General features: G+C 45.8%; 1 protein-coding gene across 1 annotated transcript in view; it reads left to right on the plus strand.

Annotated features, from left to right (window-relative positions):
- LOC137322140 (sialin-like) overlaps positions 1-21,046 on the plus strand; it is a 73,543-nt gene that overhangs the window by 37,010 nt on the left and 15,487 nt on the right. The window contains exons 4-6 of the mRNA XM_067985254.1: positions 7,312-7,398; positions 7,936-8,054; positions 11,739-11,885. Coding sequence (XP_067841355.1) covers positions 7,312-7,398; positions 7,936-8,054; positions 11,739-11,885 — 353 coding nt within the window. The remainder of the gene's footprint in view (positions 1-7,311; positions 7,399-7,935; positions 8,055-11,738; positions 11,886-21,046) is intronic.

Genomic DNA, 21,046 nt, shown 5'->3' on the forward strand with positions numbered 1-21,046 from the left:
AAGAAGGCGGCTCACCACCACCTTCTCAAGGGCAACTAGGGATGGGCAATAAATGCCGGCCTCGCCAGCGACGCCCACATCCCATGAACGAATAAAAAAAACTGAGTAAACCAAGACAAGGAGACAGGTTCAAACTGGTGAAAGGGTTACTGAGGACTTTTGCCAGGAAGAATATCTTCATAGTTCCAGGAAGCTTCGATATTAACCTAAGCTGCTGGTGAGAATGGGACGCGTTCGGGTTGGATGCCTGTTTTACATTCCGTCTGATCTTACTCTCCCATCCTCGCCGGACGGGTTAGGTTGAAATCGGGGCACTAGAGTCATTCAAGAGCCTGGTTGATGGTGTATTGGGGGCACTGCGGGTAGATGGAGTTAAGATACAGATCAGTCATGATCTAATTAAATGGCGGAACAGGCTCGAGGGGCTGAATGGCCTCCGCCTGTTCCTATGTTCCACTGGAGGGCTCTTGGTTGAGCCAAGTTAGCCTTCCTCATTTTAAAATATGTTTAGAAAAAGACAAGCTTTAGGACATGTTATTCTTGTCATTCCCTTCGTAATGCGAAGAGCACAGCACAGGAATATTGGTGCAATCAAATCAGGTCAGTGGAGGAGGGACATCCATAGCGGCAAACTCCCATAGCCACAACCCTCGGAGAAATCCTTGGATAAGCTGTGGTCAAGGATCAGCACATACACCCACACACAATACCTTAGGAAGGAGATCGACACACTTGGGAGCATTGAAGGGAATAGGTAATCTCCAATTGGGCTATCTGTCAGAACGCTTGACCCATTGATTGTCCAATACTAAAGAGCTGATGGAGTAATACAGTAAACACAGCAGATCGATTGAATGGGCCACATTGGAGTTGGGGCTACAAAAAACCCCAGCAAATTTAGGAAGTCTGAAGTAATAACAGATAATGCTAGAAATACACAGCAGTCCAGTGAGCATCGGAAAAGAGAAAAGATGGGCTGTTGTTTAGTGTGTAGGCCCTTCATCAGACGCTCACTGGGAGATCAAAACACAGTGGGAGCTAAATTGGGCCGTGTAGTGCCCGTTGTGTAGGCGCTACTCAGACTCCTAAGCCCCGAAAATGGCGTCCGAGATGCATGCGCACACTTCCGGCGTGATGTGCGCAGGACGCCATTTTGGTAAAGGCGTTTGCGCACGTGCAGCTAACGAACGCCGGCAGCATGTAGAGTAGAGTGAGTATGACCTCGCACAGCTGAACAGGAGTTAAAGGGCATGAAGGACCTCCCCCACCAGCGCTATTTAAAGGGATCATCCAGGAATTACAGGTTAGTTGCTGGATTAGTTATTCTGGCTGCTGGTACAATTGTGGGTGTTTATGGAAGTTTCCTATACTTGGAGAAAGTTGCAGTATTCTATAGTGTGGCCTGGCTGGTCGTGCAGTACTGTTAGTGGTGTGTAAAATAGTGTGCTGTACATGGTTGCTGCCAGACATGGGTGGCCTGCTAGGGGTTCCTCTGGAAATTGAATATGACTGGGAGCGGAGAGGCCACACAGAGCAGGACAAGCTGCCAGAAGAGGGAGGAAGAGGAAGAGGAGGAGCAGGGCACTCAGCAGGAAGCCATATCCAACGAGGGTCTTCAGGGAACCAATTCTCTTACCGCAACTTCAGTGACGGCCAGTGTATCCGACTGCTGCAGTTCACGAAAGAAGTCGTGACGGAGATTTGTCAACTGCTGCAGCCACAACTGCAGCATCAGAGCAGGGCAAGGACAGCATTGCCTGTGGCTGTCAAGGTAACCGTGGTGCTTAATTTTTACGGCTCTGGCTCCTTTCAGACTGCTGCTGGCGAGGTAAGCAATATTTCGCAGTTTGCAGTGCACTGCTGTATAAAGGGAGGCCACGGAGACTCTGTACACACTCAGAAACAGATTCATCTCATTCCCTCTGGACAGAGACAAGCAGCAGGAATGAGCACGAAGGGTTTGTTCCCATTGCAGGCTTCCCCATGGTGCAGGGAGCCATTGACTGCACGCATATTGCCATGCATGCTGCTCATCTCAACTCGGCCATATTCATCAACAGAAAGGGATTCCGCTCCCTCAGTGTGCAGCTGGTGTGCGACCACAGGCAGCGCATCATGCAGGTCAATGCCCTCTATCCTGGCAGCAGTCATGATTCCTTCATCCTGCGGCAGTCCAACATGCCAGCTATATTTCAACCAGCACGGCAAATCAGAGGCTGGCTATTGGGCGACAAGGGTTATCCCCTCATGAAATGGCCCATGACTCCAGACCGGAACACATGCACATGTGCACAGCAGGCATACAACGGCAGCCATGCTGCCGCAAGGAACATAATCGAGCACACCATAGGCGTCCTCAAATAATGCTTCTGCTGCCTGGACTGCTCTGGAGGAGCCCTGCAGTACTCAGCTGAACAGGTATTAAGATTTGTCGTTGAATGCTGCATGCTGCACAACCTCGTCATTATGAGGGAACAGTCCTTGCCACCGTCTATTGGGCGAGAACCTGAGCAAGAGGTGGAGGAGGGAGTGGAGGAGGAGGAAGAAGTGCAGCAGGAAGTGGAGGAGGGAGGGAGGGAGGGAGGCAGTAAGGTAGACAGGCCCTGTCTGCCAGGGCTCTGCGTGATCACGTTATTAATGAGCGATATCAGTAACCTCAACGACGCCTCCCCATTCACCGTCAGTCCCACAATCATCTTTCCTCTCTCACTGACCATCACATCATCCTCCTGATGATTACGCATTGCTTCGTCCCTCAGCCCATCGCAGAAATGAAAACCAACACCAAATGCAAATTCAAATGTCATAATTTAAACAAACTGATACTATTCACCCTTGTGCATTCCCTTGGTGCTTTTTGTTCATGTGCCTTTACCTATCCTAGTGTTCTTATGAGGTGCTTCCCCAGTGGCTGGAGCCTGGGTAGTGGGAGGCTGCTGACCAGCTGGTTGGGACTGCGCTCGCCTGGTTCCATTCTTATCTACCCAGTCATAGCCATGGAATCACCTGCAATGACTTCTCTTCCCATTCCCACACCGTTACCTCTGGAGTCCCCCCAAGGATTTATCCTTGGCCCCCTCCTATTTCTCATCTACATGCTGCTCCTCGGTGACATCATCTGAAAACACAATGTCGGGTTCCACATGTACGCTGACGACTCCCAACTCAACCTCACCACCACCTCCCTTGACTCCTCCACTGTCTCTCATTTGTCACATTGCTTGTCTGACATCCAGAATTGGATGAGCAAAAATTTTCTCCAATTAAATATTGGGAAGACCGAAGCCATTGTCTTCGGTCCCCAACACAAACTCCGTTCCCTCGCCACCGACTCCATCCCTCTCCCTGGCCCCTGTCTGAGGCTGAACCAGAACGTTCACAACTTTGGCATCCTATTTGACCCTGAGATGAACTTTCGATCACATATCAGCTCCATCACCAGGACCGCCTACTTCCACCTCTGTAACAGCGCCCGTCTCCGCTCCTGCCTCAGTTCATCTGCTGCTGAAACCCTCATTCATGCCTTGGTTACCTCTAGACTCGATTATTCCAATGCTCTCCTGGTGGCCTCCCATCTTCCATCCTCCATAAACTTGAGCTCATCCAAAACTCTGCAGCCTCTATCCTAACTTGCACCAAATGCTGTTCTCCCATCACCCCTGTGCTCGCTGACCTACACTGGCTCCCAGTCCGGGAACATCTCGATTTTAAAATTCTCATCTTTGTTTTCAAATCCCTCCATGGCCTCGCCCCTCCCAATCTCGATAACCTCCTCCAGCCCTACAACCCTCCGAGATCTCTGCATTCCTCCAATTCCTGCCTCTTGCACATCCCCAATTTTAATCACTCCACCATTAGTGGCTGTATCTTCAGCTGCCTAGGCCCTAAGCTCTGGAATTCCCTCCCTAAACCCCTCCGCCTCTCTACCTCTCTTTCCTCCTTTAAGACACTCCTTAAAACCTACCTCTTTGACCAAGCTTTTGGTCACCTGTCCTAATATCTCCTTATGTGGCTCGGTGTCAAATTTTGTTTGATAATCGCTCCTGTGAAGCACCTTGGGACCTTTTACTAGTTAAAGGTGCTGTATAAATGCAAATTGTTGTTGGCCTTCAATGGAGGAGCGTGCAGACAGCCTCGAGCAGCTCTGGGTTGGGAGGGCACGGCTTCAGAGTGCACCATCTCGGCCTGGGCTGCAGCAGTCTGGCCTGACTGGCTGACAGGCAACAACACTGGCGGAGTGGAGGGTTGGGAGCAGGAATGCTGTCGCCCTGAGAGAGGACAGCAGGTCCGCCTGCCATGGTGCCACTGCCATTCTCCCGGGGCAACGCCTCAGCAATCCTGGTGATCAGCTGGAGAACAGATTGCTGGAGTGCTGTGACGCCCTGGAAGCCCCGTTCCACAGTGGTCCCCAGAGATACAATAGCAGCAGTCTGAGCTTCCAAGCCAGCAGTCTGAGCTCCAAATGCAGCAGTCTGAGCTTCCAAGGCAGCAGTCTGAGCTCCAAATGCAGCAGTCTGAGCTCCAAACACAGCAGTCTGACCTTGGATGCCAGATGTTTGTGCTGCAATGGATGCTGTGACATCGGTCATCGGACACTGCATCATGGTGGGTTCCACAGGTGCTCTGATGGAGGTGACCGCCTGTTCCATGTTGGAAATGATGGGCTCCAAGCTATGCTCAAAGCCATGTGCCGAGTTGGAGCTGGACTCCTCCAGGCCCCTTCTCATTGTGCGCAGGCTTTCTGGCAGGCTTTCCAGTGCTCCAAGCATTTGGTGGTGTACGCCCATCAGCCGTCTTCTGTAGCCTGGCCCATTGCAGTCATCATCTGACTCCTCAGTAACAGAACTAGTGAGCGACCTCACCCTCCGGCGAGCTGGCACCTGTGGTATCCATTCCTCCCGCCCCGGCTCCTGCGCACTTGTGCTCGGTGTCTCAACATGTGCAGATCCCTCCTCTAACCTAACCTCTAAAGTACGTGCAGTGTCAGTCTCTGAGCTGGTGGCTGTGAGTGTAAGATCAAGGTGATGTTGTGTCTGTATCATCACTGTCTTCTTCCTCTGCCTCCCCTGATGATGTCGATTCCAGTTCTTGGGTGTCTGCAGTGACAAAGGGACAAGGGTTGAGTTGTGGTGAGGTGAGAGGAGAAAGTAAGACGTGCGAGCTCGCACCATCTGCAGCACGTGAGTCAGAGAAGATCGTGGGCTGAGGGAGAAGTGGGAAACGAGGAGGATTCGGTATATAGAGACCCTTATTGTCGATCCCTTCAGCACCGTCAGTGACCATGGCCGCAGCGACGGACCACCCAATGATAGCCAGAACCGTCTCCTTCATGGGGGTGAGGACATGTAGGCGAGCCTGTCCTCCTTCAGATCTTTCCTGCTGCCAAATCATTGAACTTCTTCCTGCACTGCATCCATGTGTGTGGTGCGATGCTCCTTCCATTTACCTCATCCGCCATTGCCTCTCACGGCCTCTTCAGCACATATCTGGAGGGCCTCCTGCCCCTACTGCGGGTAAAGGATTCCCCTCCGTGCATTCATCTCTTGCATCAAGGCATCTAGTGCATCATCGGAGAACCTTGGTGCAGATTCTCTCGCAAGGCCAGCCATTCCTCAGTATATTCCAGCACAGAGTTAGTTGCCACACCAATTCCAGCTCTCCCTGCAGCACGGTGCACCTCCCCTTTAAGAGTTGCACGCTACCTTTAAGAGGCGCGAGCCACTCCCGATATCGGGCTCCCTGCTGGTACGTGCAGCCAATCAACAGCGTAGGTAGCGCTGGCTGCACGCAGCAATCACAGAAATCACCAGGCAGCACGAATGTTACTGCTGCCTGCATCTCAACGACCGGGCACGGGACAGTTGTGCACCGTGATCCTAGTGCCCGTTTTTGGGGGTTAACCAATATAACCCCCAGAGAGCCCCCCCAGGGACTGGAGTAAACTGTATCAGGAAAATAGTCTGATAATTCTGGAGCTGAGCATGTGAGCAAAATATGGGGGAGAGCCTGATCTCATCACAGTCCCTCCAATACGTGGCTGACATTTCGAGGATTGAAGTTCTTCCACACAGACTAGATACAGGGAGGATGTTTCCGATGGCTGGGGAGTCCAGAACCAGGGGTCACAGTCTCAGGATACGGGGTATGCCATTTAGAACCGAGATGAGGAGAAATTTCTTCACTCAGAGGGTGGTGAACCTGTGGAATTGTCTACCACAGAAGGCAGTGGAGGCCAAGTCATTAGATGTATTCAAGAAGGAGATAGATATATTTCTTAATGCTAAAGGGATCAAGGTATATGGGGAAAAAGCGGGAACAGGGTACTGAGTTAGATGATCAGCCATGATCATTTGAATAGCGGAGCAGGCCCGAAGGGCCGAATGGCCTACTCTTGCTCCTATTTTCTATGTTTCTATGTTTCTATGTTTCTAAAGCAGAGAAAACACAGTTGCTTTTCAGCCCGTGTTTGTGAAGAATGTTGCTGGTCATGTTTTAATCTGTTTTTAAAGTATAACAGTAGGACTCTCAAAAGGTGATTGCTTGGTAACTCCCTGAAGTTGCTGCAAGTTGCAGGAGCCATTCCTTCACTCAGGGTCCCAGTGGGAGAAACTTTCTGTCCTCACAGCCACAATGATCCTGTCACCCAGTTGGCCTGGGGAAACAAATGTAATCACAGCAGATCAGCTCAAAAATGTACATTCCTCTCCTGGAGGTGACTCACGCTGGGAATAACTCCAGCCCTGGCCCGAGGCACCATTCTTCATGTGTAAAACTGGGCTGTAGGGGTAATGTTAAGAGACTCTGCTTCCAGCGAGTGTGGGTTGGAAAATTGAGGCTACCATCTCCACTACCATGCGCGCTGTTGGTAAGGTTCCAGGGAAAAGAACCCCCTATCTGTCAGCAAGGTGAGGCAGGCAGAGGCAATCCCAGTCTTCATCTGACATGCAAATATATGCACTTTCCAGCAGGGGCCCGTGGACAAGGGCCCAAACAGTAGGCCTGGCTGATCATTTCATCCTTTCTTAGGTCAGTGGAGTTGAGGCCCACGGAATGCCTCCATCAGCCAACTCAGACCAAGACCCTTCTCAGACCTTCCTGGGCTGCATGGCTCAGTGCCACACCATCTGCCCTGTGAACTGCTTTACTCGCAGCTACTGGGCAAGCCTCCAATGTAGGGGTTTTGTTAGCTGTGGCTGGAGTCCTTGTTTAAGGAGAGACACAGGGCCACACAACCTGATTATAACCTGGCTTTAAGGATGCTGCGTCTCCGGTTCAGTGCAATAAGATATTTTCCTTATTTTGTCTTCCTAGGCACATTCTTTGGAGTTGCTGTCTCCCTGCCTCTATCTGGGACAATTTGCTATTACCTGGGATGGACGTACTCATTCTACATAATTGGTCAGAGTTTAAATCAGTTTTCCCTAAATATTTGAGCTCATCAAGGTGAGGTTGTTAAAGGACACCCAGTGTCAGCATCGAGTACTCCCAGTGCACATACAGTACAGCTGGGGACCCAGATACAGACCCCGACTGTACCAGCAAGGCATCATATTCTATCTCCTTGGTCACTGAGTGAGATTGCAATCAGTGTCAGTTTGTGCTGGGGGCTCATACCTACGAGGAACTGGGCTGAGACTGACCAAACTTGTCTCACCTAGGACCCTGCACACAGAGGGCATTTTCAGCCCATCGTTCTGGGCTGGGTTTGAACTCAGGACCCCACAGTGAAAGGCCAGCGTCTAACACACTGTGACACCTAGTTCCTTTTGAATAATTTATTATTGAAGATATACAGTTTGGAGATGATAATTATATTTGAAAGTTCTGTTTTATGTACTGTAATAATGTATGCATTTCCTTTCTGAACATAAATTTTCAAGATTTACTTTTCACCATTTCTCTGTTGAATTGTTGTTGAATATTTCCTTATTTTAGGTGCGTGTGGTGTGGCCTGGTGCCTGCTGTGGTTCGGGATGGCGAGTGACACGCCAGAAACCCACAGGACCATTTCTGATGTTGAGCGGGAATATATCATCACTTCACTTCATGGTCAGGTCAGTGAGGCTCTGAAGACAGATACAGTAGATGATGAATTAACAAGCACAGGGTCAGTCCCCTGGAATGGAGATCCTAAAGTTTTAACTGTCGATCTGAAGGATAGCACACAGGTCCCAGTGTGATAGGACATTAGCAGCTTTTTAAAAATGGAACAATTTGATTGCTCCCTTTGTCTGCTGTATATTTATTCCTTATTGCTACTTAGCTGAATCAAACTCCTTTTGATCTGTTCCATGTTTACTCAGTTGGATATCTGATTGATTACTTAAATCCTCACTAATTTTTGCCAACAGATGTGTGATGTCGTGAAGTTACATAGAATTACACAGAAACAGGCTGTTTGGCCTAACTAGTCCGTGTTGGTGTTTATCCTCTATACGAGCTCGCTAATCCATGTGTCTGCTCTGTGCCCAGATCCCTTTATTCCCCTTTCTTTCAACCACCTATCTAACCCATTCGTAAATGTTGACATGGTCTCTGCTTCAATCACTAACTCCAGTAGTTCATTCCACAGCCTCACAACCCTCTGTGTAATAAGAGTTTCTCCTGTTCTCTGTCCTAAATCTCTTACATTTAATCCCATACATTATACGGCTGAATTCCTGCCCAGCTGGTGGAAACTGGGAGACAGGCAGTTCATGTGGCTAGTGTGATTTACCCACACCCATCCCATGAGTAGGCAAGAGGGACACCAGCCATGCCCCAGATGGAAACCTAGGGCCTCCCCTTCCCTCTAACCACTTCCCTGAGTGTTGGGGACCAGGCTGTGCCCTCCTCCTGCTCCCGCCTGCTCCCACCCGCTGGCCAGCTGACACTTCCTGCCGGGTTTCACTGATGGAGTCCATGCAGATGCACGACTCCCACCAGGAGTTAAAATCACCCTTTTATCAGTATCCTCGTTCTAGACCGTCAACCACTGCCAGCCCTTCGTAATGTTAAGCATGTCTATCAAATTACCCTGTAATCTCCTCTTAAAAAAACAGCCCCAATTTTTCAAGTCTTTATTTATATTTTTTTCCCTCAGATCAGGCAGCACCCTGGTGAATCCGCACCATATTCTCTCTATTGCCTCAACAACCTTCCTATAAAGTGGAGTCCAAAACTGCACACAGAACTCCAACTATGGTCTTACTAAAGATTTTATATAGATTTACCATTACATTGCAACTTTTACATTTCGACACCACTTGCCATAAATTCTAGAATTCATTAGCTTTTTATATGCTTTTATCTACTTGAGGTGCTGCTTTTAAATCCCTCCTCTTTTCCATATCACCCAACTGTACCCCATTCAATGGATAAATGTTTCTTTAATTTTTTTACTAACATGTACCACCTCACATAACTGACATTGATCATCAATATCTCTTTGCAGTTTCCTTTGGTCCACAGAATTATTAACTGTGCCTCCTAATTTAGTATCATCTGCAAATTTGGACATCACTCCCTCTAAACCCAATATCTGAATCATTGATGTACACAGTGAACAGAAGCGTTTCCAGAACAGCACCCTGAGGGACACCACCACCGACTTCCACCCACTCTATACAGTCTTTTATCGCCCTTTGACTCCTAACGTAACTCAAAAAAAAGATTTTCCTATTGTTGCTGCAGTTATCCACCACCTCCTTCTCCAATAATCTTTTGGCCGCTCTGTCAGCAGCTTTGTTTGCTTTTGGCTGAGCTTAATACCTATCCCTGTTCGCCTGAGAATTATTTCCTTTTAGTCTGTAAAAGTATTTTTTTTAATTCTGGTTTGTCCTTGCCCTTGACCAGTTTTACTAGGTGCCCTTCTTTTGACTCTCAGGAAGTGCATTTTGCATTAAGATTGTTTTAAAGGTATTTCATTTTTCTTCAGTGTTGGTAATTTCCTTGCCTGGTAGGACTGTCTCCCTTCCTGTTAACACAGTGTCTCCTCTCAGAACCAGTTGGTGCTTTACCTGAGAGGCTCGAGCGTTTGTTGCAGACTCTCCTCATGTCCAACCTTTGCCTCTAAATATAAGAACAGTGTGGATAGTGGCAGAGTGAATTGGACATTTCAAATTCAATCCAATTTTTAGAAGCTGCAAGAGCTGATGAGTTTCATACACAGGAGCACAGAAGTGTTTGATCATCTCACACAATACCTATCCCTATCGAGGGATCAACATTGGCATCGTGAAGCCATTCAACGCAAAGCACGTGAACTGGTATGGAAGCCTGTTGGGGACAGTGAACTTAGTCGCTTGAATTTCTTTCAGTTATTTGCTGAGGGTTTGAGTACAATTCAGTATCAGTTTACAGTAAAAGATTTCATGAATTCAGTTTTATAAATTCTCATCAGTGTTAGTGTTTAATATCTATCTTTATTTATTTCTCAAAACTGTTCGAAGTCAAAGATGGTGAAATTTGTCTTGGGAAACAGCAAATGGGCACCAGTAAATGGGCACCAGTAAATGGGCAACAGTAAATGGGCATCAGTAAATGGGCAACACCGCAAAATGGGCACCAGTAAATGGGCACCAGGGCAAAATGGGCACCAGTAAATGGGCACCAGTAAATGGGAAACACCGCAAAATGGGCACCAGTAAATGGGCAACAGTAAATGGGCACCAGTAAACGGGCACCAGTAAATGGGCAACACTACAAAATGGGCACCAGTAAATGGGCAACAGTAAATGGGCAACACCGCAAAATAGGCCACAACAATTGGGCACCAGTAAATGGGCAACAACGCAAAATGGGCAAAAGCAAATGGGCAACACCGCAAAATAGGCCACAACAATTGGGCACCAGTAAATGGGCAACAACGCAAAATGGGCACCAGTAAATGGGCAACACCGCAAAATAGGCCACAACAATTGGGCACCAGTAAATGGGCAACAACGCAAAATGGGCAAAAGCAAATGGGCAACACCGCAAAATAGGCCACGGCAAATGGGCACGAGTAAATGGACACCAGAAAATGTGCAACACCGCAAAATAGGCCACAGCAATTGGGCACTATTAAATGGGCAACAGTAAAATGGGCAACAGAAAAACGGGCAATCCATTTTACACTCCTCCTAATGTTCTCCCATTTTACACTCTGCCTAATGTTCTCCCATTTTAAACTCCTCCAATGTTCTTCCATTTTACAATCTGCCTAATGTTCTCCCATTTTACACTCCGCCTAATGTTCTCCCATTTTACACTCTGCCTAATGTTCTCCCATTTTACACTCTGCCTAATGTTCTCCCATTTTACACTCTGCCTAATGTTCTCCCATTTTACACTCCGCCTAATGTTCTCCCATTTTACACTCTGCCTAATGTTCTCCCATTTTACACTCTGCCTAATGTTCTCCCATTTTACACTCTGCCTAATGTTCTCCCATTTTACACTCTGCCTAATGTCCTCCCATTTTACACTCTGCCTAATGTTCTCCCTTTTAACACTCCGCCTAATGTTCTCCCATTTTACACTCTGCCTAATGTTCTCCCATTTTACACTCTGCCTAATGTTCTCCCATTTAACACTCCGCCTAATGTTCTCCCATTTTACACTCTGCCTAATGCGCTGCCGATTTGCTATCATCCATTTGTCGTACTGCCCCAGACGGATTTCACCCCCTCAACGTCACATTAAGATTCACGATATTATTAGTGTTAGATTTTACTGATGTGTCCAACCTCTAACTCCCACAGATTTCTCCTACTAAGCATGATATACCCTGGAGATTCATGATGAAATCTTGTGCAGTGTGGGCTATAGTTATGACTTATTGGTCTTGCTGCTGGACCTTTTTTACATTTATGACACTATTGCCAACGTACATGAAGGAAGTTCTGCAATTTGGTGTTCAGAAGGTAAGATAAGAATATAAGAACATAAGAAATAGGAGCAGGAGCAGGCCACCCAGCCCCTCAAGCCTGCTCCGCCATTCAATAAGACCATGGCTGATCTTGTACCTCAACTTTGCTTTCCCGCCCAATCCCCATATCCCTTGACTCCCTTAGTGTCCAAAAATGAAGCGATTTCTGTTTTGAATATACTCAACGACTCAGCATCCACAGCCCTCTGGGGTAGAGAATTCCAAAGATTCACAGCCCTCTGAGTGAAGAAATTCCTCCTCATCTCGGTCCTAAATGGTCGACTCCTTATCTTGACTCTTAGTTCTAGACTCTCCAGCCAGAGGCAACAGCCTCTCAGCATCTACCGTCAAGCCCTCTAAGAATTTTATACGTTTCAACAAGATCACCACTCATTCTTCGAAACTCCAGAGAATATAGGCCCATTCTACTCAATCTCTCCTCATAGGACAACCCTCTCATTCTGTGTAATGGCCCAGAATTTCCTGAAATGGTATAAGTGGCAAGTCACGTAGAAATATACGCCAATCTTTGTGTTGGATAGATATGTCTAAATATACACTGATCTTTGCATTGGAAAGATATGTCTAAATATACAATACACCGATCTTTGCATTGGATAGATATGTCTAAATAGACACTGATCTTTGCATTGGATAGATATGTCTAAATATACACCGATCTTTGCATTGGAAAGATATGTCTAAATATACACCGATCTTTGCATTGGAAAGATATGTCTAAATATACACCGATCTTTGCATTGGATAGATATGTCTAAATATACACTGATCTTTGCATTGGATAGATATGTCTAAATATGCGCCAATCTTTCCATCGGTAAGTTATGCTGAAATATACGCCGACCTTTCCATTGGAAAGTTACATCAAAATATACACTGATCTTTCCATCTGCAGGATACTCCTAAATATACATTGACCTTTCTATTGGCAAGTTATACCGAAATATATGACGATCTTTCCGTCGGCAAGTTACTCCGAAATATACGCTGAAATATTGGCCGCAGATGTGATTCCAGGATGGTCTGCTGCCTCCCTGGTGCCAGGGTCAAGGATGTCACTGAGCGGCTGCAGAACAATCTGAAGGGGGAGGGTGAACAGCCAGAGGTCGTGGTCCATATCGGTACCACCAATATAGGTAGAAAGAGGGATGAGGTCCTGCAGGCAGATTTTAAGGAGTTCGGAAAGCGATTAATAAGCAGGACCTCAAAGGTAGTAATCTCCGGATTACTGCCAGTGCCACGCGCTAGCGAGTATAGAAATAGGAGGATAGAGCAGATGAATGCATGGCTGGGGAGATGATGCAGTGGGGAGGGCTTTAGATTCCTGGGGCATTGGGGGAGGTGGGACCTGTACAGGCCGGACACCTCAACAGAGCTGGGACCAATATCCTTGTGGGGAGGTTTGCTAGTGCTGTGGGGGGGGGGGGGTTTAAACTAGCTTGGCAGGGGGATGGGAACCTGAGCATAGATTCAGAAAGGAGAGAGCAGAGCTGGAAATGGAAGGCAGAAAATTAGTAAGTGAGTTTGGAAGGCAGAGGAAACGAATGTTAGAAACTAGACAACAAAGGAGTTTGGCAGTGCTTAATGCAAGGAGTCTAGTGAATAAGGCAGATGAGCTGAGGACACAGATAGACACGTGGAAATATGATTCATAGCTATTACTGAAACATGGCTTAACCAGGGGCAGGAATGGCAGCTCAACGTTCCTGGTTGCAGAGTTTTCAGACGAGATAGAGAGGGGGATAAAAAAGGAGGAGTTGGCAATATTGGTTAAAGGAACAATTACAGCTGTGAGGAGGGATGATACGTTAGAAGGATCATCAAATGAGGCCATATGGATTGAACTGAAGAACAAAAAAAAGGGCAGTCACACTGCTAGGAGAGTACTATAGACCCCCAAACAGTCAGAGGGAGATAGAAGAGCAAATATGTGGGCAAATTTCTGAGAAGTGCAAAAACAATAGGGCAGTAATAGCAGGGGATTTCAACTACCCCAATATTAACTGGGATACAATCAGTGTAGAAAGTATAGAGGGCGCAGAATTCTTAAATTGCATTCAGGAGAATTTTTTTAGCCAGCAAGCCCAACAAGAGAGGGGCAGTTCTGGACTTAGTTTTAGGGAATGAAGCTGGGCAGGCGGAAGGAGTATCAGTGGGAGAGCATTTTGGTGGCAGTGATCATAATTGAGTTAGATTTAGCATAGTTATGGAAAAGGACAAAGATAAAACAGGAGTGAAAGTTCTCAATTGGGGAAAGGCCAGTTTTACTAAGCTGAGACGAGATTGAGCAAAAGTGGACTGGAAACAGCTACTTGAAGGTAAATCAGTGTCAGAGCAGGGAAAGGCATTCAAGGAGGAGGTAGGGAGGGTTCAGAGCAAATATATTCCCACAAATGTAAGGGGCATCATTAAGAAGTTTGCAGATAATACAAAAATTGGCCGTGTGGTTGATTGTGAGGAGGAAAGCTGCAGATTGCAGGAAGATATCAATGGACTGGTCAGGTGGGCAGAAAAGTGGCAAATGGAATTCAATCCGGAGAAGTGTGAGGTTATGCATTTAGGGAGGGCAAACAAGGCAAGGGAATACACAATAAATGGGAGGATACTGAGAGGTGTAGAGGAACAAAGGGACCTCAGAGTGCATGTCCACAGATCCCTGAAGGACAGGTAGATAAGGTGGTTAAGGAGGCAAACAGGATACTTTCCTTTATTAGCTGAGGCATTGAATATAAGAGCAGGGAGGTTAAGCTAGAACTGTATAAAATATTAGTTAGGCCATAGCTAGACCGCTGAGTACAGTTTTGGTCACCACATTACAGGAAAGATGTGATTACACTAGAGAGAGTACAGAGGAGATTTACGAGGATGTTGCCAGGACTGGAGAATTTTAGCGATGCGAAAAGATTGGATAGGCTGGGGTTGTTTTCTTTGGAACAGAGGAGGCTGAGGGGAGATTTAATTGAGGTATATAAAATTATGAGGGGCCGAGATAGAATGGATATGAAGGACCTATTTCCCTTAGCAGAGAGGTCAATAACCAGGAGGCATAGATTTAAAGGATTAGAACGGAGTTGGTGGGGGTCTGGAGCTCACTGCCTGAAAGGGTGATAGAGGCAGAAACCCTCATTGCATTTAAAAAGTACTTGGAAATGTACTTGAAGTGCCATAACCTACAAGACTACAGACCAAGAGCTGGAAAGTGGGATTGGGTTGAATAGCTCTTTTTAGGCAGGCACAGACATGATGGGCCAAATGGCCTCCTTCTGTGTCGTAAATTTCTATGATTCTATGAATATGATCTTTCCATCGGCAAGTTATTCCAAAACATACAGTTATCTTTCCATCGGCAGGTTATTCCGAGATATACAGTTATGTATCCATCGGCAAGTTATTCCGAGATATACACCGATCTATCCATCGGCAAGTTATTCCGAAATATACACCGATCTTTCCATCGGCAAGTTATTCCGAAATATACACCGATCGTTCCATCGGCAAGTTATTCCGAAATATACACCGATCTTTCCATCGGCAAGTTATTCCGAAATATACACCGATCTTTCCATCGGCAGGTTATTCCGAAATATACACCGATCTTTCCATCGGCAAGTTATTCCGAAATATACACTGATCCTTCCATCGGCAAGTTATTCCGAAATATACACCGATCTATCCATCGGCAAGTTATTCCGAGATATACACCGATCTTTCCATCGGCAAGTTATTCCGAGATATACACCGATCTTTCCATCGGCAAGTTATTCCGAAATATACACCGATCTATCCATCGGCAAGTTATTCCGAAATATACACCGATCTTTCCATCGGCAAGTTATTCCGAGATATACACCGATCTTTCCATCGGCAAGTTATTACGAGATATACACCGATCTATCCATCGGCAAGTTATTCCGAAATATACACCGATCTATCCATCGGCAAGTTATTCCGAAATATACACCGATCTATCCATCGGCAAGTTATTCCGAAATATACACCGATCTTTCCATCGGCAAGTTATTCCGAGATATACACCGATCTATCCATCGGCAAGTTATTCCGAAATATACACCGATCTATCCATCAGCAGGTTATTCCGAGATATACACCGATCTTTCCATCGGCAAGTTATTCCGAGATATACACCGATCTATCCATCCCCAGGTTATTCCGAGATATACAACGATCTATCCATCGGCAAGTTATTCCGAGATATACAACGATCTATCCATCGGCAAGTTATTCCGAGATATACAACGATCTTTCCATCGGCAAGTTATTCCGAGATATACACCGATCTTTCCATCGGCAGGTTATTCCGAGATATACACCGATCTATCCATCGGCAGGTTATTCCGAGATATACACCGATCTATCCATCGGCAAGTTATTCCGAGATATACACCGATCTTTCCATCGGCAGGTTATTCCGAGATATACACCGATCTATCCATCGGCAGGTTATTCCGAGATATACACCGATCTTTCCATCGGCAGGTTATTCCGAAATATACACCGATCTTTCCATCGGCAAGTTATTCCGAGATATACACCGATCTATCCATCGGCAAGTTATTCCGAAATATACACCGATCTATCCATCGGCAAGTTATTCCGAAATATACACCGATCTTTCCATCGGCAAGTTATTCCAAGATATACAGCGATCTATCCATCGGCAAGTTATTCCGAAATATACACCGATCTTTCCATCGGCAAGTTATTCCCAGATATGCACCAATCTATCCATCGGCAAGTTATTCCGAGATATACACCGATCTTTCCATCGGCAAGTTATTCCGAGATATACACCGATCTTTCCATCGGCAAGTTATTCCGAGATATACACCGATCTATCCATCGGCAAGTTATTCCGAGATATACACCGATCTATCCATCGGCAGGTTATTCCGAAATATACACCGATCTATCCGTCGGCAAGTTATTCCGAAATATACACCGATCATTCCATCGGCAAGTTATTCCGAGATATACACCGATCTTTCCATCGGCAAGTTATTCCAAGATATACAGCGATCTATCCATCGGCAAGTTATTCCGAAATATACACCGATCTTTCCATCGGCAAGTTATTCCCAGATATGCACCAATCTATCCATCGGCAAGTTATTCCGAGATATACACCGATCTATCCATCGGCAAGTTATTCCGAAATATACACCGATCTATCCATCGGCAGGTTATTCCGAGATATACACCGATCTATCCATCGGCAGGTTATTCCGAGATATACACCGATCTATCCATCGGCAAGTTATTCCGAAATATACACCGATCCATCCATCGGCAAGTTATTCCGAGATATACACCGATCTTTCCATCGGCAAGTTATTCCGAGATATACACCGATCTTTCCATCGGCAAGTTATTCCGAGATATACACCGATCTATCCATCGGCAAGTTATTCCGAGATATACACCGATCTATCCATCGGCAGGTTATTCCGAAATATACACCGATCTATCCGTCGGCAAGTTATTCCGAAATATACACCGATCATTCCATCGGCAAGTTATTCCGAGATATACACCGATCTTTCCATCGGCAAGTTATTCCAAGATATACAGCGATCTATCCATCGGCAAGTTATTCCGAAATATACACCGATCTTTCCATCGGCAAGTTATTCCCAGATATGCACCAATCTATCCATCGGCAAGTTATTCCGAGATATACACCGATCTATCCATCGGCAAGTTATTCCGAAATATACACCGATCTATCCATCGGCAGGTTATTCCGAGATATACACCGATCTATCCATCGGCAGGTTATTCCGAGATATACACCGATCTATCCATCGGCAAGTTATTCCGAAATATACACCGATCCATCCATCGGCAAGTTATTCCGAAATATACACCGATCTATCCATCGGCAAGTTATTCCGAGTTATACACCGATCTATCCATTGGCAAGTTATTCCGAAATATACACCGACCTATCCATCGGCAAGTTATTCCGAAATATACACCGATCTTTCCGTCGGCAAGTTATTCCGAGATATACACCGATCTATCCATCGGCAAGTTATTCCGAAATATACACCGATCTATCCATCGGCAAGTTATTCCGAAATATACACCGATCTTTCCATCGGCAAGTTATTCCGAGATATACACCGATCTTTACATCGGCAAGTTATTCCGAGATATACACCGATCTATCCATCGGCAAGTTATTCCGAAATATACACCGATCTATCCATCGGCAAGTTATTCCGAAATATACACCGATCTATCCATCGGCAAGTTATTCCGAAATATACACCGATCTATCCATCGGCAAGTTATTCCAAAATATACACCGATCTTTCCATCGGCAAGTTATTCCGATATATACACCGATCTTTCCATCGGCAAGTTATTCCGAGATATACACCGATCTATCCATCGGCAAGTTATTCCGAAATATACACCGATCTATCCATCGGCAAGTTATTCCGAAATATACACCGATCTATCCATCGGCAAGTTATTCCGAAATATACACCGATCTTTCCATCGGCAAGTTATTCCGAGATATACACCGATCTATCCATCGGCAAGTTATTCCGAAATATACACCGATCTATCCATCGGCAGGTTATTCCGAGATATACACCGATCTTTCCATCGGCAAGTTATTCCGAGATATACACCGATCTATCCATCCCCAGGTTATTCCGAGATAAACAACGATCTATCCATCGGCAAGTTATTCCGAGATATACAACGATCTATCCATCGGCAAGTTATTCCGAGATATACAACGATCTATCCATCGGCAAGTTATTCCGAGATATACACCGATCTTTCCATCGGCAGGTTATTCCGAGATATACACCGATCTATCCATCGGCAGGTTATTCCGAGATATACACCGATCTATCCATCGGCAAGTTATTCCGAGATATACACCGATCTTTCCATCGGCAGGTTATTCCGAGATATACACCGATCTATCCATCGGCAGGTTATTCCGAGATATACACCGATCTTTCCATCGGCAGGTTATTCCGAAATATACACCGATCTTTCCATCGGCAAGTTATTCCGAGATATACACCGATCTATCCATCGGCAACTTATTCCGAAATATACACCGATCTATCCATCGGCAAGTTATTCCGAAATATACACCGATCTTTCCATCGGCAAGTTATTCCGAGATATACACCGATCTATCCATCGGCAAGTTATTCCGAAATATACACCGATCTATCCATCGGCAGGTTATTCCGAGATATACACCGATCTATCCATCGGCAGGTTATTCCGAGATATACACCGATCTATCCATCGGCAAGTTATTCCGAAATATACACCGATCCATCCATCGGCAAGTTATTCCGAAATATACACCGATCTATCCATCGGCAAGTTATTCCGAGATATACACCGATCTATCCATTGGCAAGTTATTCCGAAATATACACCGACCTATCCATCGGCAAGTTATTCCGAAATATACACCGATCTTTCCGTCGGCAAGTTATTCCGAGATATACACCGATCTATCCATCGGCAGGTTATTCCGAAATATACACCGATCTATCCATCGGCAAGTTATTCCGAAATATACACCGATCTTTCCATCGGCAAGTTATTCCGAGATATACACCGATCTTTCCATCGGCAAGTTATTCCGAGATATACACCGATCTATCCATCGGCAAGTTATTCCGAAATATACACCGATCTATCCATCGGCAAGTTATTCCGAAATATACACCGATCTATCCATCGGCAAGTTATTCCGAAATATACACCGATCTTTCCATCGGCAAGTTATTCCGAGATATACACCGATCTATCCATCGGCAAGTTATTCCGAAAAATAAACCGATCTATCCATCGGCAAGTTATTCCGAGATATACACCGATCTATCCATCGGCAAGTTATTCCGAAATATACACCGATCTTTCCATCGGCAGGTTACTCCGAGATATACACCGATCTTTCCATCGGCAGGTTACTCCGAGATATACACCGATCTTTCCATCGGCAAGTTATTCCGAAATATACACCGATCTATCCATCGGCAGGTTATTCCGAGATATACACCGATCTTTCCATCGGCAGGTTATTCCGAAATATACACCGATCTATCCATCGGCAGATTATTCCGAAATATACACCGATCTTTCCATCGGCAAGTTATTCCGAGATATACACCGATCTTTCCATCGGCAGGTTATTCCGAGATATACACCGATTTTCCATAGGCAGGTTATTCCGAGATATACACCGATCTTTCCATCGGCAGGTTATTCCGAAATATACACCGATCTATCCATCGGCAAGTTATTCCGAGATATACACCGATCTTTCCATCGGCAAGTTATTCCGAGATATACACCGATCTATCCATCGGCAAGTTATTCCGAGATATACACCGATCTATCCATCGGCAAGTTATTCCGAGATATACACCGATCTTTCCATCGGCAAGTTATTCCGAGATATACACCGATCTTTCCATCGGCAAGTTATTCCGAGATATACACCGATCTATCCATCGGCAAGTTATTCCGACATATACACCGATCTATCCATCGGCAAGTTATTCCGAATTATACTCCGATCTTTCCATCGGCAAGTTATTCCGAGATATACACCGATCTATCCATCGGCAAGTTATTCCGAAATATACACCGATCTTTCCATCGGCAAGTTATTCCGAGATATGCACCGATCTATCCATCGGCAGGTTATTCCGAGATATACACCGATCTTTCCATCGGCAAGTTATTCCGAGATATACACCGATCTTTCCATCGGCAGGTTATTCCGAAATATACACCGATCTATCCATCGGCAGGTTATTCCGAGATATACACCGATCTTTCCATCGGCACGTTATTCCGAAATATACACCGATCATTCCATCGGCAGGTTATTCCGAGATATACACCGATCATTCCATCGGCAGGTTATTCCGAAATATACACCGATCATTCCATCGGCAGGTTATTCCGAGATATACACCGATCTTTCCATCGGCACGTTATTCCGAAATATACACCGATCTTTCCATCGGCAGGTTATTCCGAGATATACACCGATCTTTCCATCGGCAAGTTATTCCGAGATATACACCGATCTATCCATCGGCAGGTTATTCCGAGATA

This window comes from Heptranchias perlo, chromosome 5 (genome assembly GCF_035084215.1).
Source record: "Heptranchias perlo isolate sHepPer1 chromosome 5, sHepPer1.hap1, whole genome shotgun sequence".
Lineage (NCBI taxonomy): Eukaryota > Metazoa > Chordata > Chondrichthyes > Hexanchiformes > Hexanchidae > Heptranchias > Heptranchias perlo.